General features: G+C 36.1%; 3 protein-coding genes across 5 annotated transcripts; 2 read left to right on the top strand and 1 right to left on the bottom strand.

Annotated features, from left to right (window-relative positions):
- Nucleotides 1–3,126: 3,126 nt before the first annotated feature.
- On the bottom strand, nt 3,127–5,495 carry LOC131630653 (uncharacterized). The gene is made up of 2 exons (XM_058901417.1): nt 4,317–5,495; nt 3,127–4,221 (listed from the first exon to the last, which is right to left on the bottom strand). Exons 1-2 carry the CDS (start codon nt 5,493–5,495, stop codon nt 3,127–3,129), a joined length of 2,274 nt encoding a protein of 757 aa, XP_058757400.1.
- A 2,409-nt stretch (nt 5,496–7,904) lies between these two features.
- Nucleotides 7,905–19,182, top strand: LOC131630642 (uncharacterized). 3 transcript variants are annotated; one of them, XM_058901404.1, is made up of 20 exons: nt 7,906–9,662; nt 10,414–10,485; nt 10,568–10,772; nt 10,903–11,011; nt 13,296–13,388; nt 13,586–13,681; nt 13,793–13,879; nt 13,986–14,067; nt 14,142–14,201; nt 14,299–14,351; nt 14,478–14,644; nt 15,643–15,853; nt 16,039–16,096; nt 16,263–16,319; nt 16,402–16,647; nt 17,999–18,063; nt 18,162–18,218; nt 18,303–18,396; nt 18,556–18,696; nt 18,855–19,182. In XM_058901404.1, the coding sequence occupies exons 1-20, from the start codon at nt 8,217–8,219 to the stop codon at nt 19,005–19,007; spliced, it is 3,552 nt and encodes a 1,183-aa protein (XP_058757387.1). In that variant the 5' UTR covers nt 7,906–8,216; the 3' UTR covers nt 19,008–19,182. The 3 variants fall into 3 exon arrangements, with proteins under 3 accessions (XP_058757389.1, XP_058757387.1, XP_058757388.1); XM_058901405.1 differs by lacking the exon at nt 13,296–13,388; XM_058901406.1 differs by lacking the exons at nt 18,162–18,218; nt 18,303–18,396; nt 18,556–18,696; nt 18,855–19,182 and having other exon boundaries at nt 7,905–9,662; nt 17,836–18,057.
- A 249-nt stretch (nt 19,183–19,431) lies between these two features.
- Nucleotides 19,432–21,830, top strand: LOC131630644 (probable pectinesterase 15). Its single transcript, XM_058901407.1, has 5 exons — nt 19,432–20,350; nt 20,545–20,716; nt 20,813–21,019; nt 21,150–21,400; nt 21,518–21,830. The coding sequence occupies exons 1-5, from the start codon at nt 19,929–19,931 to the stop codon at nt 21,672–21,674; spliced, it is 1,209 nt and encodes a 402-aa protein (XP_058757390.1). The 5' UTR covers nt 19,432–19,928; the 3' UTR covers nt 21,675–21,830.
- Nucleotides 21,831–22,124: the final 294 nt, after the last annotated feature.

Genomic DNA, 22,124 nt, shown 5'->3' with positions numbered 1-22,124 from the left:
TCATAAATGCTGGAGGCCACAATATTTGTTTTAACTGAATTTTATTATGCTTAATCTTTTACTTATGTTAATCGTATGGAATCATGAAAAGGATCAAGGTATTTTGTTTCATTTTGAGCATAACCACCTTAGCCAAGTAGTCAATTCACCTTGTGAATGTGTGATTATTTGCTAACACCTTTGAGCTTTTTGTCAATCTTCATGTTGCTTTTGAACTTGATGCTTGTCTATGAGTATTTAGTTCTCCTTTTTGCATGGACTTAGATATTTGTTTTCTTGAACCCTCAACCATGATTTTTAGTTTGAATTTTTACCTTGCCTTAGAAAGTAGGGAGTATTCACACTTTGATGTTGGTTGAATTCAAGTTGGGGAGAGAAATGTTGCATGCTTATTTGGTTGTTGCTATGAGGTTGAAAAGAATAGAAAAAGAAAAAAAAGTGAAAAAGAAAGAAAAAAAATTGAAAAAGCTTTGAACAAGAAAAATAAAAAGAAGTATGGAATAATTGTGCAAATAAGTAGTATGATTGGTTTGACAACTTATGATAAAGAAGAAGTTTGATCGAGATTTTGTTGCTTGAAACTTTGTGGATTGATCACTCCCTTAGGTTTAGGCTTTTTTTTTCGATTAACTTTAGGACTTATCCCTTGTCACATTACAACCTTAACAAGCCCTTGTAATTCTTCCTTTTGTATTGTCAATATGATTTTTGGATGAGTGCATAATTTAGTCTTTTATTTGCAAGATTGTTAGATGAGTGTCTAAGTCCCTCATTTTTGTGTGTTTTCCATCCCTTGATGAAATTTGCTAGGTGTGATTCATGATGTGAGCTTGTATTATTTTAGAATGTTTAGTATGATTGTTTTTTTTTTAAGCAAATAAGATATATATTACTCTCAAAAAACAGTTAATACAAAGGGTGATCCATAGATCCAACCCATCAAAAGTACCTATAACATCAAAATAGCTATATGTTTCCTAGTTTTCTTATACTGCCAGCCCCTATATACAATATTATCTAAGACACTTTGTATAATTTCTCTATTTGTCGTATGTTTGAAAACAATGGAACTTCGTCTACTCCAAATGCCATAAACAGTCTCGGTAAAAGCTAACTTCAGTAAGCAGGCTTTCCAACCTTTCTTGGTAACCTCCCGAATCAGCCAACTCAGTTCATCAGCCCAAGGGAGAGGTTGATGTGATCTACCAAGCCATTTCAGAACCTGAATCCAAACTGCAGCATTTTCCTTACAATCAAAATACAGATGGGGAATACTCTCCTCAGTTTCCTGGCAAATGCTACACACAGTATCCGTGATCATATTAAAACGATGGAGTCTATCTTTTGTTGCTAGCTTACCATGACACAGAAGCCAAGTTATGAAACGAGCCCGAGGCCTAGCAGCATTCCTCTAAAACAGCCATCTCCAATCCACCACAGGGGCCTCTTTAATCATGTCATCATACAACAAATGCATTCTAAATTTTTATTGGTGTAACAGCTTAGTCCAGGTCTGCTGATGATGCCGAGTTTCTCCCTTTAACTCCAAAATCCTTTTCATCGCCCAAGAGCTACTCTGAGCAACCCTTGTTTCCATCACATCTTGTCCTTTCAAGTAGTACATATGGACCCATTTGACCCACATATTGTCAGATTTCCTGCATATGTTCCACAGACATTTAAGCATAGTAACTTTGTTCCACAAAGTAAGGTTAATCACACCTAGCCCACCTTGTGCTTTAGGCTTGCATACAGTTTTCCATGCGATTGGACTCTTCCTACTTGCAGCAATATTACCTGTCCAAACAAAGGTTCTGCACATAGATTCAATTTTGTTAATCACAAACTGAGGCAAAGGAAGGCAATGCATCCAATATTGGGTGATGGCCATAAGAACACTTCTAACAAGCAATAGTCTACTAGAGTAACTAAGTAACTTTGCAGTCCAGTGAGTAACTCTATTCATGATCTTTTCAATCAATGGTAAATAGTGATTGATACTTAGCCTTTTACTAGTAATAGGCACTCCAAGATATTTCATGGGGAGCTGGCCTTCAGGAAACCCTATTAATTGCATAATGTTATCTTTAGCCTCTTCATTCATGCCTCCACAGAATACTTGACACTTACTAGGGCTCAGTACCAACCCTGTGGAATCAGAGAAATCCTGTACAGCCTTGAGAATCCTTTGAACAGAGTTGGAGTCACCTCTACAAAAAAGCAAGATGTCATAAGCAAAAGTGAGATTGGTTAGCCCAACTTTCTCACACTTTGAGTGAAACTTGAAATCAGAGGTAGCTAGCATTTTCTTCAAGAGCCTATCAAAATATTCCATCATTAAAACAAAGAGTAGAGGAGAGATTGGATCTCCTTGCCTCAACCCTCTTCTAGCCTGCAAAGTATCAGTGTTATGACCATTCATATTAAATTCATAGGACACATTTTGAACAACAGTTTTAATCCAATGTGTAAACATCTGAGGCATCCCTAGCTCTTGCAGAACAGAATCCAAAGCAAACCAGTCTACCATATCGTAGGCTTTTTGTAGGTCTTGCTGAATCATACAATTGGGTGGCCCTCCTTTTCTTGTGTACCCTTTGATCAACTCAAATGCCAGCATGATGTGATTATGTACCATTTGACCTCGAATAAAGGCTGCTTGATTTAGACTGATAATACTAGGCAGAACTTTACCCAATCTTTTAGTCAGGATCTTGGATATCATTTTATACACAGTGGAGCACCCTGCTATGGGTCTATAATCTTTAGCCTGTTTTGCATCCTTGATTTTTGGAATGAGGGTCACACTAGTTCTAGTGAAGTTCTTCAGAATCCTACCATAAGTGAAGAACTCCTGAATGGCTGTGATGACATCTTCTTTAACAGTATGCCAGCAGGCTTTGAAGAACCTTGCCCCATAACCATCCACCCCTGGTGACTTCAGATCACCTATACCATTTAGAGCCTCTTGAATCTCTTCAGTGGTAACCATGCTAGTCAAGTACTCTTTCTGCTCCATGCCCAGTCGCTTGCCTCTTCTCATAGCATCAATATCTATGTGGTGAATAGTCAGATTAGCCTTGCCCTCAGGCTGCCATAGAGCTTCAAAAATTCAGCTTCAATGTCCTATTGGGAAGTCACAGTACTCCCATCCTCTTTTTGAAGGTATTGAATACTTTTAGTATTATCACGAGCCTTCAGATAAGCTTGGAAGTAGGTGTTATTCTCATCCCCCATCTTTATCCAGTTTATCTTGGTTCTTTGCATCAGACTAGTTGCCTCCATGTCATTCCATTTAATCAAATCTTCAGTGCAAATTTTAATCCTCTCCATTATGTGAGCTTCCATTTGGTGATTCCTGAGGTCATTATAAGCCAGCTCAAGCTTATTCCTGGCTTCAGCAATCTTCATATGCATGTCAGTCATAGGCTTATTCAAGGTTCTGAGAACAGGTTGGAGCCTAGCTAATTTCTTCCATAGAACCTCCATAGGTCTACCAGTCATAGGTTTGGTCCAGCTAACCTTAACAGCTTCCTGAAAACCCTCAATACTAGTCCAGCTATTGCAAAATCTAAAAGGCCTCTTTCTTTGTCTAGGCCTTATGGGATCACTCAAATACAATAGAGAGTGATCAGAAATGTGAGGAGATAGCACATTCAGTTGGAGATTACCATTGTCTTGCAACCACTCCACATTAGCAATAATCCTGTCAATTCTTGAATATATTGGATTAGCACATTGCTTATTAGACCATGTGAAAAAATCACCCTTACTATCCATTTCACATAGCCCTGTGATTCGAAGCATATCATTATAATCCATATATTCAGCTTCTACCACCATTTTACCACCAATCCTACCATTTGCATTAGCAACATTATTATAGTCTCCCACTGCACACCAAGACCCCTTGAACTGTTTCTGCAAGTTAATCTTCTTCCTCCATAATCTTTTCCTATGTTCCAACTGATTCAAAGCATAAATGGCAGTCAACCAAAATTTGAATCCCCCCATCATATCATAAACACCACAATGAATATATTGTTCAGAGCTACTTACATGTTGAATGTCAACTTTATTATTATCCCAATATAGCCTTATTCTACCATTAGCATGATGATCATAGTTATCAATAAAGCTACCCTTCCAGTGCAGTTTCTCTCTTATTGTCTTAGCATTACTCTTTTTCACTCTAGTCTCAAGAAGTATTATAATCTCAGCCTGGAAATTAAGGATATGGGAGCTAATCTCCCTTATTTTTCCAGCTTTATTAAGCCCCCTTATGTTCCATGAGACTAACATGGACCTCTATCAACGGCCACATGGTGGTCAATCAAAGCCCCCAGTGCATCAAAACCATTTAAACAATTCAATTGCTGTGATGTTTCAGGGAACAAGTGACCCTTACCTTTATCTCTCGCAGCTTTCTGAACTTTTGTCCATTCCTTCTCCTCAACTGCTTCAGCACTCTCCTTATGACTGTCTTTTGGGGTAGTCATGACCTCAATACTTGGTTCCTTTGGAGTATGCATTAACTCAATGATTGGTTCAGATTTCTTCTCCTCAGGCATTTTTGGCTTCCATTGTTTAACTCTTGGTTTTTCAGCACACTGGTGTCCTACTTGCTGGCACATGTCACAATATTTAGGTCGCCATTCATACTCCACCACTTGTTTCTTTTTCTGACCTCTGCTATCCTTGATAGTTATCTCATTGGGCAATTTCTTGGTAATGTCCACCTCAACCAAAATTCGGGAATAGGATACTGTCAATTTATGATTCGTACATTCATCCGTCACCAAGGGGGTTCCTAAGGCACTCCCTATCTTATTAAGGCTTGAGGCTCCCCAAAGTTGCAGAGGGAGCATTGGAAGCTTAATCCAGATAGGGATAGTTCGCATCAAATCCTTCTTAAGATTGAATTCAGGGTTCCATTCTTTGATCCGCACATGCATACCTCGAATGGAATACGGTCCCTTCATCAAAACCGAGTCCATATCCTCAGAATCCTTGAATCGTAGTATGAAATATCCCTCATCATGATAGTATAAATCTGGTAATTGAACAAAGTTCCATACCTTTTGCATAAAATTCTTGATAGCGTGCATACTCAGATCAGCCCCGAGCACATACAGGATCAAAGCATTTTCCCATAATTGGAGTTCCGATATTACATCGTCATCATTGATCTCAACTTCAATTTTACCATCAGTCACCATCGGTGCAATATACTCTATAGTTCTCCCTTTTGCAGGATTCCGATTATCATTGATAACATCAACCCATAATCGTCTCTGTTCAGGTTCCTCTTTGGTCTTCGTTAGGGTTTCAACATTTACTCCTTGAGTTGCTTTTCCGTCTTGACTTATGTTCAATTTCTCATCATCTACATGCTTCTCTGATGTCGCCTCCGATTGACTCGCCGCCGGCGTAGAGTTTGTCGCCACTGTTGGCACCGTCAGTTTCGGCCGCCCTCGAGAGCGCTTCGCTCCCATCGTCTCTTCTTGTTGTACTTAGAATTCATTTCGTTTACATGTTATCGTTAAGGATAGTGGTAAGTATTACTTTGTTTATACGTTTTTGTGTTGAACCATACATTTGTTTTTGTTTTCGAAACTTGTTGATTCACGATTCTTTGGTTTATTACTTTTGATTCTTTGAGTTGTTTGACATTGTTTGAGGACAAACGTTTCAAGTTGGGGAGAGTTTGATAAGTGCCAAAATATCGTTATTTTGACTATATATTTGTGGCACTTATCAATTATATTATTTCCGTTTTTATAATAAAATCTCAACTTTTGTGTAAATATTCATATACTTGAGTTTTTATTCGTTTTATGTATCGTTTGATAATTTTTTTTCGTTTTAAAGGTATTGATGCATATCGGAGCCTCGAGTAGTCAAGTGTCGAAGGCACGATTTTGAATATGCATTTTTTGAGCAATAAGGAGAAAATCCGGCAGAAGCCCGCTTAGAGTTTCAATAACAAAGGCAAAATTGACTTCATGAACTTGCTTAGTGCAGTCAACCCACTAAACGATATCTCTTTTACTATACTAGATATTTTGTCAATAAAGGCAAGCGCGCTAAGCCCAGTGAGTCCGCTTAGCGCGCCTGCATATATTTTGTCTATTTCTTTCTCATATGTAGGGGTGATCGCGGTGCGGTTTGGGCGGTTTTGACGAAAAAAATCATCCGAACCGCAAGAGAAAAAATCGTGCGGTTTGGTTTGGTTCGGTTGGCTTTTAAAAAAAATCCGAACCAAACCAAACCAACCTAATGCGGTTTGGTTCGGTGCGGTTGGTTCGGTTTTTTAAAAATATTTTATTGAACCATTCATATACATATAGATGATAACATAACTTTGTATTGAGACATTCATACACTATTAAATAACAACAAAACCCGTCATATTTTGACAATAACTTTCTATTTCATATGTAAAAATTAAATTAGACAAAAGTGGAATAATAAACATAAAATAATAGTATAAAAAATAAAAAAATTATTAGAATGAAACATAAAAATAGAAGATACGAGAGATTAGTGAAGGTGAAAAAGAAAAAACAAAAGAGTTGAGAGATTAGAGATTAGAGAAGAAGATGTGCGATAAAAACGAAACTGAAATAGGAAACATTTGCCTAAAAATGAGAAGGTGAAAAAGAAAGAATACAAGAGAGTATAAATTATAGAAAAAGAGGGAAGATGTATGTGACAAAGAAGACGCGACAATGCTATTAGAGATTTGAGAAGATCGGGACTAAAATCATGTGTAAGGATGAGAAAATTGTTCGTAACATAAGGTTAAGGTATTATAGATTTAAGTTTGGGTTGAATGTGAGTTAAGTAAAAATTAGGTTGTAACATAATGCGGTTTGATTCGGTTTGGTTCGGTTTTTAAAATACAAACCGCAAACCAAACCGAACCATGCGGTTTTGTTAAAAGATGACCCAAACTAATCCGAACCAAATGCGGTTTTTTGCGGTTTCGGTTTGGTTTGGTTTGGTTTGCGGTTTTCTATTGGGTTGGTTTGGTTTTGATCACCCCTACTCATATGAGACATTTCTTAGGTGATGGTTTTTGGGGTTTTTGTGTCCCAACTCCATCAATTCCATTTTTAGGGTAGATTAGTTTAAAAAATAACTATGGAGCTTACATTTAAATGATTGGAGGTGGATTGATCGTCGATCGAAACTGACAAGTCGGGAGATTTCGAATAAATTTGTATCATTATACTTTAATATTATATATTATGAGATTAATTACTATCCATTCTAATTATAAAAATTGTTAATTCATCACGATAATTATAAGTGATTAAAATAAGCATCATGCTAACGAGTGCTCGGGGGCATTTTTTAAGGTTTCCAAATAAAAAAGATATTGTCTAAATAAATAAATTGTTTCAATTTTCAAATCATTGAATACAAATATTTTTAATAAAACATACATTTTGTTACTTAAAGAAGTCAATTATTTCTATTTTTAATGTATTGAATACAAGTATTAATAACATAATATATTAATAACATAATATACCTTTTCAAACGGTTAACCAGTGCAACGGGAGCAAGTATCCTCTCCATTTCTCAAAAGAAATGGAGGTGTCCATTATTATGGTTTTGGTGTATAAATGTGTAATTAATGTCACCACTTTTAAAAATACGTGTATTTATATCTTTTATTTTCTTGAAAACTATAATAATGGACACCTCCATTTCTTTTGAGAAATGGAGAGGATCCTTACTCGTGCAACGGAAGCACTCCTTAGCATTTCACTTAAAATAAAAATAAACTTCTTTCCATATTTAACTTATATAATTAATTGAATATGTGAATTTCAGTGTATTTTATTTAATTTTATATATTATTATTGGAAAAAAAACGTTTCAGAAAAACAACAAGTTTACGGTTTGCCATTTGCCCCATTTCTAAGTCTGTTTGTCGTCGTTATCCATTCCATCGAAAGTCGAAACTATGCACCGAGCAAGTAAGTGAAACTTGTGGACCCCACCACCTTCTTCTTCTTCCTCTCCCAAACGGTTTCTGAAAACTCCAAAAACCCTAAACTCCACCATCTTCAATTCAAGCTTCAATGCCCTCTTTCCCCCTTCTAAATAATTCCTCCCCCAATTTAACTTCTAAACCCTAGATTACATCTTTCAATTTCTCGATCTTCTTCTCTTTCTCTCAAATTGACGCACAAAAACCTCTTATGGATGAATCCGTGAAGCCAGAATCGGAATCTAAAACCGTTTTGCTTGATCAGGAAATGCCCGCGGTGAATGGTTGCATTGTTTACACTCGAGGCAAAAGGTCTCTCAATCCGTGTAATGGTCTTTCCGAGGACGTTGATTGCAAGAGATTCAGGGAAGATGCGGAGACGCCGATTGAGTTGGAGAATGGGGTTGATTGTTGCACGGGGAGTAGAGATGATGGCGAGTGTGGTGATGGGATGAAGAGTGAGGTTCGTGAGGTTGCGGAAACGGCGGTCAAGCGGATTACGAGATCGGCGATGAAAGCGGAAGTTGAGTCCAGTAAGGTGCCGGTAAGGAATTTCAAGCGGATTACACGATCTGCTATGAAAACGAAAGTTGAGTCCAATGAGAAGATGGTGAATGTGTTAGAACAGATTGGTGCTGCAGTTGGTGCGGTGCCAGTGAGAAATTTGAAGCGGTTTACACGGTCAGCAATGAAAGAAAAGACTGTGAATGTGGTAGAACAACAAGGTGCTGCAGATGTAAGTGGTAAACGCGACGGTGTGGTGCCGGTGAGAAATTCGAAGCGGCTTACACGTACAGCAATGAAAGAAAAGGCTGAGTTTCGTGAAGAGACTGTGAATGTGGTAGAACAACAAGGTGCTGCAGATGTAAGTGGTAAAGGCAATGGTGTGGCGCAGGTGAGAAATTCGAAGCGGTTCACACGCTCAGCAGTGAAAGAAAAGGCCGAATCTTGTGAAAAGATGGTTACTGTTGTAGAACAACAAGGTGATGCAGTTGTAAGTGGTAAAAGTGATGGTGCAGTGCCAGTGAGAAATTTGAAGCGGTTTACACGTTCAGCATTGAAAGAAAAGGCGGATTCCTGTGAAGAGACGGGGAATGTGGTAGAACCACAAGGTGCTGCAGTTGTGAGTGGTAAAGGTGATGGCGCGGTGCCAGTAAGAAATTTGAAGCGGTTTACACGCTCAACAATGAAAGAAAATGCTGAGTCCTGTGAAGAGACTGTGAATGTGGTAGAACAACAAGGTGCTGCAGTTGTAAGTGGTAAAGGCGATGGTACGGTGAGGATGTCCAAGCGAATTACACGATCGGCGGGAAAAGTGAAGGCTGAATCCGGTGAGGAGACAGTGACTGAGTTAGAACAGCAGGGTGCTGCCGTTGCAAGTGGTGAAGGTTCAGTGAGGATGTTCAAGCGGATTACACGATCAGCTTCCATGAAAGCAAATCCCGAGTCCGGTGAGGAAACAGTGACCAAGTTAGAAAAAAAAAGGGCCGCCGTTGTGGGTAATATCAATGGTGTGTTAGCTGCTCCGAGAAACAAGATGGAGTTGAAGATGTCAAAGAAGATTGTGGTTAATAAGAAGCCTACAACAGTCAAAGAGCTCTTGCATACCGGATTACTTGATGGCATCTCTGTGGTTTACGTTGGCGGCCTTAAGAAGGTTCCTAATTTTATTTTGATATGCTTAGCGTTAAACAAGAAGTTTGCATTTAAGGAAACATGTTTAAAACTTGAAGGAATTGATTTGATAATTGATTAAAAGCATTTATGTATAATGATAAACTATTTTAACTATCAAAGAAGGAATGTGATTAAATTGTTTTCATTTCTGCAAGCTATCTTGATTAGCTTATCGAAACAAACTATTAAAGATCTTAGAGCTTGGAAAATATAATGAGAAACATATATGTGAAATTGTGTCACATATTATCCGGAGAAAACTTTACTTAGAATAGATAGACTAATAAAAACTTTTCCATATATAGTGCATACACCCAAATACATTGTAATATTTAAATGCAAAGCAAACTCTAGTAGCATTGTATTTATTATTGAATTTTAGGAGGACAGTTTAAGTTAAAATGGAAAGTGGATTAATTTCTCCGTTGCTGAGGATTGTGTATACTGATTATCCGAGGCATTAGGAGATGGCATAAGCGTTACTAATCAACCACGCTTTTGCTAATAGGAATTATTATTATTAGTTACACCCCGAACAATGCATTAATAACTTGTAACATTGCACTTCAACATGTATATATCTATATATATCTATATATATTTTTTTCTCTTCATAAGCTTCAAACTGGTGCTCTTGGTGGGCTGTTTTTTTTTTTAAGAAATGCTGCTTTAATATATATGTTCACTAACTGTGGTGTTTAATATTGCAATTTTGATATTTTTTATTACAGGCACTAGGATTAAAGGGTGTTATAAGTAATGGGGGAATATTGTGCTCGTGCTGTCTCTGTAAAGGAAGCAGGGTGAGTTGTAATTCTGTCCCTGCTCACCCTTTTGTTTCTTGGGTCTGAATCTGTCCCATCATTCACTTTGTTTTTTTTAAAGGTTATTCCACCTTCCCAATTTGAGATCCATGCTTGCAAACAATATAAGAGAGCAGTAGAGTATATATGCCTTGAAAATGGGAAGAACCTGCTTGATCTGTTGAGAGCGTGCAGGAGAGCTCCCCTGCATGATTTGGAGGCAACAATTCAAAATTTTGTTCGCTCTCCACCCGAGGAAAAATATTTTACTTGTAAAAGGTGCAAAGGTGAGCTTCTTGTCATGCTGATCCGGATCTTGTGTGTCACTATTATGGGAAGATAATGTATAGCTTTCTTTATTTTACTTTTTTTTTTGGTTTCCTCGGGTGCTTCTTGATATCATTATTTTACCCATAGGATGTCTCCCTTCTTCTTGTATGGAAAGAGCGGGACCTATATGCTCTTCTTGTGCAGAATCATGTAAACCTGAAGAAAGCTCGAAGAATGTAGTTGGCAAAAGAGTCAGGTACTTGAGTCATTTCTACCCATATTTTGCTCATGTTGAGTGAATTGCATCATGATGAAATTTTGGGTAAAGTTGATTTCTTATTGTTTAATCAGAGTCAGCACATTTTGAGCAGGCAACTACAGAAATGTTTTAGCCCTTATTTTTCTTCTCAGATTAATTAGATTTGCTATTGAATTATCATTTTAATGGATTTCTGTCTGCAGTTACCAAGATCTGTTTAAATTGATTTATCTTAAGCTGGTACTAATTGTTATATGATTCCAAACAATCTAGACTAGTATAATACAACTAGTGTATTCAAGTTTTTATCAAATTACTGCATGCCAGTGAACACAACATTTGTTACTCGGGACCATACATTCATTGCTTGAATTATAAACTAGGATTCGAAGTTCGTAGACAATTACGACAAGCTTAATTCTGCCATCTGTCTTGTTAAGCCATGTACAGGAATATAATCTAATGGAATGGCATAATGTTACAATTTAAAATGGAAACTAGTTAAAAACCCGTGCTATCACACGGGTCCCGTCTGGATTCACAATACTCGTCTACGAAACCATCATTTGTAAAGTTTGAATTCATTCTTCAATTAGTTAACGTTGACATAATTACAAATATAGGCAAATGATACGCACCAACTTTTAACCATTGATTCATACCTACTTTATACCGTACAACCGATTCTCCAATTTCAATTATATAAAACAACAGGAAAAGAACGATTTAAAAGATAGACATTAAAATTAACAGTCTATAGCTGGTTTCTAAGAGATACGTTCACATCTATTTGTGGATCTATGCCTGCAATGCAAGGACCTTCATTACGATGAACAATCTACCGCTGTTAAATTGAGAAATAAAATGACAAATAAAAATAATCTTAGATTAATTTACTTGACCAAGAGAGTGTTAAGTCTATAACGTTAACTTAAGCCATGTACAAGAATATAATCATATGGAATGGCATAATGTTACCGTTTAAAATGGAAATTATTGAAAAGTCGCCATAATTTCAACTTACCTGTAACACCTCTTGGCCTTAATTACAACAACTTTGGGCTGCCTTTATTGCAGCGCCCAACACCTTCACCGTGTTGGGTGTAAGGGAGTGTGTTTAGCCCCCCATTGCCTAGAGATATGGTTTAAGTAGTGCTTACAAGTCTATCTTCATATAATCAAGTTTTGTACAATTGGGTTAGGTCTTAAACTTATGTTTGAAGATGGCATTAGAGTTTATCTGAGACCCTTTAGGCCTCCCTAATACCTTCCGGCCTTAACTACAACTTTGGGTTTAGCCCCCCACATTGTCAATGCTTAAGGCTTATAGCCCTGTGTGAGGGTGTGTGTTGGAAAACCGCTTTAATTGCAGTTTAAACCAAGTTGCCTAAATTGCGTCAACTTTGAGTAGCCTTTTTTTACAGGCTCGGACATCTTCGTGGTGCTGGGCATGAGGCCAGGGTGTGTGTAGTCCTACTTTGCCTAAATATATGGTTTAGGCAGCTAGGTAGTTAATAGTGGTAGATAGCGCCGGGACCGCGTCTTCGCCGCCGCGGAATAAAGATGCGTCTGCCACAGAAGAGATCATGCATGGCATGTAGCTGAGGCCGTGTCACTCGCGTGTTCTCTTCCGCAATATTGAAGACGACAAAAACCCTCATTTTCCTCTGAAGTCTCAAAATTTAAAACATTATAAGGGTATTTTGGGTTTGTCACACTCGAACCTAGTGTTATTCTCTTTTATGTGTTTGCTGAAAGCATTTCTCTTCCCTCTTCTGCTAGCTTCCTTTCTGTGTCCCATTTCCTGCAATTTAGCAGCGGGCCCCGTCCAACTTCCGCACGTCATCAGATTCTTGTTTTTTCCTCTCTTTTGTTTCCAGTTTCCTTCAATCCTCTTTCTTACTTTCCTTCTGTTCCGTTCTTTATTTGTCGAATTTTTCAGCGCACCCCGTCCAACTTCCGCATGTAATTTGTCGAATTTTTTCATCAAATAACAGTCATCCCAGCTAAGCAGTGCCTAAAAGGCTGGAGCAATTTTCACTTTACAATTCGGTTTTATGAGGCCGAGTTAGTCATCTAAGTCCGAATTCTAAGAGAAATGCTAGGTTCACTTTGTTAACGTTTTATGAGGTTGAGTTCGTCTCTAAGTCTGAAGTCTAATAAAAATGCTCTCTTCAGTTTTTTAAAGCGACCACATGAAAAGTTCAATGAGATGTGTTCGAGGTCTCCCATTGCTCCTCTCTAATTTATGTTTTCTTTTCATTTTATATCAATCTTTCAGATCCCCTAGGCCAGTGTTGGTCTCCAAGTCATCCTGTGCTACTGAGCTGTCAATTTCTTCAAAAAGTAAGAGACACGGGAAGAAAAGAACAAAGTTAGTATTCATATCTATTTCATCCATACAACATATCAAACATTTATATAGTTTTGCATAATATTTGGTTTTCATAGCCCAATCCATGTGTTTACATGGTTTCAGTTTTTTGGATTTCATGAATTGATTTTCTCTCTATAGTGGTCTGCTTTGTTGTTTTCTTTTAACTTACATGCTGCAAACCGTGTGTTATCAAGGTCATCAAAAAGGGACAACAACAGCTCAAATTCTTCCAAGAGTGCTTCTGTGCCTATTCTACCCCGGAAGAAAATTACTCTGAAGACGAAAAAGAAGTTTGTACCTGCCTTTACTTTCTCGGCACCCTTTATGTAGTTAAGATAATGTTCTTGTGGGTAATGTTTAAACTAAATAATATTTTTCGTTTCCCTTTTATTCTATTCAAGTGTTATTACCAGGTCACTCTCCGTAAAGTTGAAGACCACTTCAAATTGTTTATCTCCTCAAAAGAGTCAATCGAAGATAACTAAGAAGTTAGTTCCATACTCCCTCTTTCCACTTGTGGGTAACAGCTGTAGTGTTCTATCACTGTTAGGCGATGTTAATCTTGTTTTGTTTATCCATTGTATTCTTTTCCAGGGATTTTCGGTTGCACAAGTTAGTTTTTGAGGAAAATGGATTGCCTGATGGAACTGAAGTAGCTTATTATGCAGGCGGACAGGTTTGCTTGTGCTTGATGCAACAGTTATTGTATGTCTATTATACTGCTGTGCTGATGGCTATTCTGATTGACAGAAATTGCTTGAAGGTTTCAAAATGGGCTCTGGAATTTTGTGTAGATGTTGCAACACTGAGGTATCCTCACTTGCACACTTAGCCTGTACATTTTTAGGCATTATTTGAGAATAAATAAATTGTGTATAATTTTCTTTAAATGTTTAACGTTGTGCAGATCAGCCCCTCACAGTTTGAGGTCCATGCAGGCTGGGCTTCTCGCAAGAAACCGTGAGTCTTTTTTCTTTTCTTTTATCTTGGGGTGGTGGGAGTCTGGGAGGGATATTAAGCAACTATTTGAACTGTTTGTTGCTTAAGCCTATGAATTTTACTGGAAGTGCAAAATTTTTTGGGCAGTTATGCATACATTTACACATCAAATGGGGTGTCTCTCCATGAATTATCAATATCGCTCTCCAAGGACCGAAAATACTCTGCAAAGGACAATGATGATTTATGCGTTGTTTGTTGGGATGGTGGAAATCTGTTGCTTTGTGATGGATGCCCAAGAGCATTTCATAAAGGTCAGATATACATTACAAAATATTTGATGGGGAAAATTATGTATTTGCCAGATGCTAACCATTGTGTGAAATGTGGAATCATCTTTGTTCCCCATTATTTATCCTCTTATTCATATGATGTTGTTGCAAATTATATGAACATATTTATCACCATATGTTGTTGATACCTATAATGTAAGCGTTTCTATATGACTATCACCTATGGTGCTAATTAATGTACACAGTTCGTTGAGAATAAAACACTTTAAGGGATCATGAGGAACATGAGCAAAGGTGACGCAAATTATAGTACTTTTTTGTGATCTGTCACATGCCTACTATTCACCCTTCCTGCAAAAATAAAAATGGAGAAGGAGAAAGTGAAATGGTTGTTTATCTATTTTACTTTTTTGCAGAACATTTTTCCTTCTTGGGTAAATTTAAATACCTCATTAACAGTTGTGTTGTACTAGATTTATTCATTTTTAACTTTTGATACATGTACTAGATTTATCATCTAAATTTTTCAAAGATGGGATAATCACATGTTCAAGTTAAGGAATTAGACTCCTGGATATATAAGATAAGGCTGTCTACAAAATTACCTACAATGGGTTTGACCCTTCCTTGGAGTGGACCCTGCTAGGACTATTTTCTTATAGCACTAAGTTGTTTTTTTATCTCTTTTTTTGTTATATCGCTAATGTCTCAAATATAATTGACGACATCTTAAATCATCTCTTATGATTGACTTTCAAATTTCCTTATTTATCATAATTTGTTTCCTTATTAGTTATTAAATTAAGTATATGTGTGTAGTAGTAGTATCCATAAAGATTATTGTTTTTTCACTTTAATAACATTTTGTTCATGTCATATCAATAATTTATCATTCCTATTATTCCTTTTCCCCCCTCATACCTAAAAAGCTAACCATATAACTTCAACATTTGCTTTATTTGGTAAATAAAAAGATAGTCATCAGTGAACTTTTATGTTCCGATTTTTGGAATGTACAGAATGTGCATCTATATCAAGTATTCCACGTGGTGACTGGTACTGTCAATTTTGCCAAAACATGTTCCAGAGAGAAAAGTTTGTCGCATACAATAACAATGCTTTTGCTGCTGGAAGAGTTGAAGGAGTTGATCCTATTGAGCAAATCACCAAGAGATGCATTCGCATAGTCAAAGACATTGATGCTGAGCTTAGTGGGTGTGCTTTATGCAGGTAATTTTGTAAAGATCAGAAACCATTTTATTTTTATGGACTTGGATTTTATCTTTACTGTACTTCATATTAGCAGCTGTCACCATATGGATGTGCTTCTGTATTTAATTAATTGTAAACCAATATTGTATATTTTGTGATTTTTATGAGATGTACTATATAGAGAGAAATTTTTGCACATGCAGGGGTGTTGACTTCAGCAGGTCTGGCTTTGGTCCACGTACAATAATACTGTGTGATCAGGTATGTGCTCTTGTGTTGATGTCCCTACAAAGGCCTCTCCAATATATAGTTTTTTTTTTTCTCTTTTTTATAATGGTTTAGTGATTGATGAGCGTATGAATTATCTACTTAGGGGTTTGTATTGTTTTACTGAGCCAACTTGATGTTGCCCCCTCTGTTTCTGCAGTGTGAAAAGGAGTATCATGTTGGCTGTTTGGGGGATCACAAGATGGCATTTCTAAAGGTGTGCAGTTGTTTATATACGGATACATTAGTATAGCCAACTTTCCTTTGTCTTCTGAACATATGTTTGTAACCAATTGCAGGAATTGCCAAAAGGTAACTGGCTTTGCAGCGATGATTGCAAGAGAATACACTCTACTTTGGAGAATGTTTTAGTTAGAGGGGCTGAGAGACTCCCTCAATCTCTCTTGGCTGTTATAGAGAAAAAGCATGGAGAAAAAGGATTGGATCCCATCAATGATATTAATGTGAGTTGGAGGCTTCTTAGTGGAAAAAATGCTTCTCCTGAAACTAGACCATTGCTTTTGGAGGCTGTCTCTATCTTTCATGTAAGTTTTTCCCATCCTTTTGAATCCATTATAATCCTTTTTGTTCCCTCTTTCGTGGAATGTGGTAGGGATCGCTATATAACTTTTAGCAAGCTATAAGACTTACAATGGCTATAGCACTTTTTCATAACTCAGTTTCAGATCAAACACTATCTTATAAGCTGTTTTTTTTATAAGATATCTTAGAAAACTTAAACAAATAAGTTAAAAAACACTTAGAAAATGTCATAGGCTGTACTTATAAATTCTCCCAAACAGTCTTACAAAACTTATGTGAGTAGATAAACTCATATAAGCTAACCCAAAAGGCTCTAAAATGAAACGAAATAAACTTAAGGGACCAAAGTAAAATCTAAAATTGACTTAAGAGACCAAAAGTGTAACTTAGCCCACTAATTAAAAAAGAAATCTGATATATATTAACTGATTAATTTCTATGTACTGAGGTATTTAAACATTGATCCCATTAAATCATGTCCATTAGATATTTGTATAGATATTTTAGAACTTAACTAACTAATAAAGGTGGTATCATGGAGTGATTTAATTGATTGCATGTGTAAACAAATTTTACAGTGTCGGTGTATACAAATTAGATCCTATTATTATTACTTTTTAAAAATTATTCAAATACTATGTCTTCAAGTTTGAACCAATGTACCCTGAGCTGGTGCCTTAACCGGTTCAATGATCCTTTCGATTTTCAAAACATAGCCTAGACATTGTCAGTTTGCCACCATGACTTTTGATTACTAACAAATACTCCCTCTGTCTGGCCTTGTTTATAAACATAGTTACTAAATTTAGCTCTATTTAATATCATTGTTTTAAAAACACCATTTTCTAAGATTAATGCATAGTCCCAATGCAAATTTAATGTGATATTTATAATAGTAAGTGATAATTTAGCTAATATAACTAATTTCTTAATGTGGGAAATAAGTCATTTTTGCTTATAAATAAGATCGGAGGGAGTAATAATGTTTATTATTTTATTTTTCACATTTATGTGTAGTACAAATTATTTAACATAATTTTCAGTGTAGTGGCCATCAAACTAATTGATATCCTGCAATAGCACTCTTTGGAATTTGATTTTATGCACTTTGCTACAGATACACATAGTTGCTGTATGATTATATGATGATTATCATGCTACTAATCTTTCGATTTGCTTTGCCTTGACAGGCTTTAATGGTCTTTTCATTTGTTACTTAAAAGCCACTCTCAACTTGTTTATCAGATTTTTTGCCAATAATTTCACTGTATATATGAGCTTTATATATACATGGCTTGCTTTATTGTAATATTACAATAATTGGATTTGTGATTTAAACTTCAATTGCTTCAGCAATGCTTTGATCCTATAGTTGATGAAGCCAGCGGCCGCGACCTTATTCGAGCAATGGTTTATGGGTTAGAAAATACGTTTAAAGCATTTGATTAGTCTCATTTTTCTCTTCAATGTTTTATTGTCTTTACCTTTGTCTCAATTGATGTATCCTCACATACAGAAAGAGTGTGCGGGGTCAAGAATTTAGAGGAATGCATTGTGCATTACTAATAGTCAAGTAAGAAGTGGTTTTCTGTCTCGTTTATTATTTGATTCCTACAATTTACAATACTATTTATAGTTTCTTTCTCTGATATTGAAGTTCATCTGTGGTATCTGCCGGCATGCTTCGAATCTTCGGCACTGATATTGCCGAACTTCCTTTAGTTGCAACAAGTAACAGTCATCATGGGAAGGTGAGACATTACTGGTTGTCTGCCTCACTTGCTCCATACACTTTTCTCTACTTTATTGAAAAACTCCATTGAAATTTTATTTGATTTGCTATGTTTTGTGGACATTTGTGACGTTGACTTGATATTGCATTAATTGTACTTTGGTTTGATCCAAAACAGGGCTACTTCCAAGCACTCTTCTCCTGCATCGAACGGCTACTGGCTTTTATGAAAGTAAAGAACCTTGTGCTACCAGCTGCAGAAGAAGCACTGTCCATATGGACAGATAAATTTGGGTTTAGCAAGATTAAACCAGACGAGGTATAAAATCTGTTTTACTATTTTCCATGTGGTAGCTATTTTGACATTTTTGTCTCTTTTCGGCCTAGCTTTTTTGAAATTGGGATATAATTATGTTTACTTATCATCATGATACCCTGCTTCCAACTTGAAATATTGAGTTTTCCCATGACCTGCAGCTTGCCAGCTACAGAAGGAACTGCAACCAATTTGTGAACTTCAAAGGGACAAATATGCTTCATAAAATGGTGCCTCCATGTCGAATCATCAATAATCAACCCCCACAAATTTTTATCGAGAAAAAGTCAATCATGGAAGCGGAAACCTCGTAGCCTTCTCGCCTCCCTTTTTCTTCTTCCTTTCAGATAGATAGTTATGTGAATATATATTATGCTGTCGGCTACTTTAAGCCATTAATTATTCAACCCATTCCTGTCAATTATTTAGACATGACCCATGATGTTTTCAATGTTAATTATAGTTTTAAGTAAACAGATGTTCTTGATCTTGGATATTGTTTCTAAGTTTAACAAGCTCGACTAGTTAATTGTTGCCCACAACAGAAGTTTCATGGTCTAACATTATTATTGATATTCCAGTTTTTCAGTTTTATGCGGTAATCAGTTTCTTGTATGATTCAGAATTTTAACAGGGCATATTAGTTTTTAATTCATAAATTGCAGAGGAAGAAAGTGGTAGAGAACATCATCACCTTTTCAAAGGATGATCCTGTGTAAGATTTTTCTTATCACACAGTCAATGTGAATACACCTTCCCTTAGTGTAGTGCAATAGAACGAAGCACATGGTGCATTAGAAGATAAGAATCCAACTTCAATCTCTAATTAGAATGAAACATAATAATAGAATGTTGACCAAAATCTCCCACACCCACCGCCCTAAAATGAATGACATAAAAAAACCTTCATTTAGTTATCTTCACCTTTTTCTAATGTCAATATTTCTACAGTTACTTGGCGTCTCCATTTTCCAATCTAATTATTTACAACGTACCTTTATCTTGCAACCAAAATTCATTATTTTCATAGAACCACACTTTTAAAAGTTGGCTTTTGCAATTAACCCATAACTTTCTTACCTCCTACTCCAATCATACATCTCAACCACCCACACACCTTTTCACATGCACATAATATGTGCATTCCTTCCTAGTCCATGCACCATCCCTTCATTCAAAGCCCATTTCTAAGTCCAAAATACACGAATATACTAACCAAATCCTAAAACTCAAACATGAGATTCAACAAAATCCACTTTTGGCTATCAAGCTTTGTCATGTTTCTCATTTCTATTATCATTGTTCATTACAGCACGCCACTTACCAACACCTATAACACTACTATTAATAGTTCTCAAGGTAGTTTCGGTGTTCAACTTGGCATATTAAACAAGCTTATAAAATTAAATGGTGTTCAAGATTTCGTGTATTTGGTGGTATCAAGTATTGCACAGCATCATCATAGGGAGAAGCATAAGGAAAAACGCGACCGGGTCGAATGGACTTCTAAATCATTTTTAAATTGTAATGCGACCATTGTTTTCACGGTTGATTTAAAGGGTCATGCTAACTTTAGTAGCATTCAAAAAGCAGTTGATGCTGTTCCTGAATCTAGCTCTAATACCACTCTCATCATAATCAATTCTGGTACATACAGGTTGATATTTCTTTCAATTTATCCTTTTACTAAATATATTATTTTTTAAAACAATTTCTCAATAGATAGAATTACCAAATGTGATTTCACATATTTGTCGAAAAATATACACTTCCAATATAGAGAAATTAAACTGTATAATATATTATATACAAACTAACTCTTTCACTTCAAATATTTGATGAATTTTTTAGAGAGAAGATAGCGGTTCAAGCCAACAAAACAAATCTAATACTACAAGGTCAAGGATATCTTAATACAATCATAGAATGGAATGACACTTCAAATTCCACTGGTGGGACTTCCTTTAGTTACTCATTTGCAGTCTTTGCTTCTAAGTTCTCTGCTTACAACATTAGCTTTAAGGTAAAGCATTCTATGTATTATATTTATAAGATAATAAATATAATACATATTTGCATGTGTAACATTTTAACCTTCTAGATTGTGTGAAAACAACAGAACACTTCTCCTCCACCTTCACCAGGAGAGGTTGGAGCACAGGCAGTAGCGCTGAGAGTTACCGGTGATCAAGCGGCATTCTATGGCTGCGGTTTTTATGGCGCGCAGGACACACTCAATGATGACATGGGAAGACATTATTTTAAGGAATGTTTCATTCAAGGATCCATTGATTTCATATTTGGAAATGCTAGATCACTTTACGAGGTAATAAAATCAATTATACATCGTTCTATTAAGTCAGTTCAGTTGATAGCTGTGTAGAGATATCATACGCAGAAACGCACAAGTTTTTTAGGTGTTTGTAAATAAATCTCTTATTAAGTTGTGATACCAGGATTGCACCATAAACTCAATAGCAAAACAAGATTTAGGTGGTGTTGACGGGTCTATCACGGCGCAAGGAAGACAATCATTAGAGGAACAAACAGGATTTTCGTTTGTGAATTGCAACATTGTTGGAAGTGGAAAAGTGTGGCTTGGAAGAGCTTGGGGACCATTTGCCACAGTTGTTTTTTCAACAACAAACATGTCTGATGTGGTAGCTCCTGAGGGATGGAACGATTGGAATGATCCATCTAGAGACCAGTTAGTAACTAACCAAATATTTATTTATTCTCTTATATATTAATTTTTATTTGATTGTGTTAATTAATATTATTAAGACATGATGATTGACACAAGTTTAATTGTTGTGTTAAATAGGACTGTTTTCTTTGGAGAGTACCATTGTACTGGAGTTGGAGCAAATGATACATCTAGAGTCTCTTATGCAAGACAACTCAGAGATTGTGAAGCAATTTCATATATTAATGTTTCATATATTGATGGAAATGATTGGCTTCTTAACTATTTAACTTGATTTTTTTAATAATAAATTTATATGATCAATTTTAATTTTGTTTTTGTCTCTCTTATCAATCATGTTGTTTTTTTTCGTCTATTCTATTTGTTAACTTTCTATTAGTTTAACTAACATCTATATGTGGCTCTCCCTACTAAGTCTAACGCCAATCACCACTAGACCAACTAACGATTGGTTTACTTAATCTTCTTTAAATAACTATTTATTTCACAACTAGAAAATCACTGATTAGTTACGACTAAAACCATAGCTAATTTAAAGTGAATCTCTATCAAACAGATATAATTGAATATTAGTTGTGAATTAACTACTACCTATGCCGTAGTTTGAATTGAGTGGCTAATTATTTGGACTAAATTTGCAATTTATAGCACATGAGTTTATCATGATAAACACTCATGTATAAACTCTTTCAATAGTAAAACATAAAATAGAATTAAATTATTT

This window comes from Vicia villosa, unplaced genomic scaffold, assembly GCF_029867415.1.
Source record: "Vicia villosa cultivar HV-30 ecotype Madison, WI unplaced genomic scaffold, Vvil1.0 ctg.000714F_1_1_1, whole genome shotgun sequence".
Lineage (NCBI taxonomy): Eukaryota > Viridiplantae > Streptophyta > Magnoliopsida > Fabales > Fabaceae > Vicia > Vicia villosa.
This window is presented reverse-complemented; position numbering and strand designations above follow the sequence as displayed.

Excerpts from the sequence above, each read along its gene's own strand:
- LOC131630644 (XM_058901407.1), top strand. The coding sequence starts at position 19,929 with ATGAGATTCAACAAAATCCACTTTTGGCTATCAAGCTTTGTCATGTTT. Across the intron at positions 20,717-20,812 it reads CTTACAACATTAGCTTTAAG|AACACTTCTCCTCCACCTTC; the intron begins GTAAAGCATTCT and ends TGAAAACAACAG. Across the intron at positions 21,401-21,517 it reads AATGATCCATCTAGAGACCA|GACTGTTTTCTTTGGAGAGT; the intron begins GTTAGTAACTAA and ends TGTGTTAAATAG.
- LOC131630653 (XM_058901417.1), bottom strand. The coding sequence starts at position 5,495 with ATGGGAGCGAAGCGCTCTCGAGGGCGGCCGAAACTGACGGTGCCAACA. Across the intron at positions 4,222-4,316 it reads TGATTGACCACCATGTGGCC|GCTGAGATTATAATACTTCT; the intron begins GTTGATAGAGGT and ends CTTAATTTCCAG.
- LOC131630642 (XM_058901404.1), top strand. The coding sequence starts at position 8,217 with ATGGATGAATCCGTGAAGCCAGAATCGGAATCTAAAACCGTTTTGCTT. Across the intron at positions 13,880-13,985 it reads CAATCGAAGATAACTAAGAA|GGATTTTCGGTTGCACAAGT; the intron begins GTTAGTTCCATA and ends ATTCTTTTCCAG. Across the intron at positions 14,352-14,477 it reads TGGGCTTCTCGCAAGAAACC|TTATGCATACATTTACACAT; the intron begins GTGAGTCTTTTT and ends TTTTTTGGGCAG.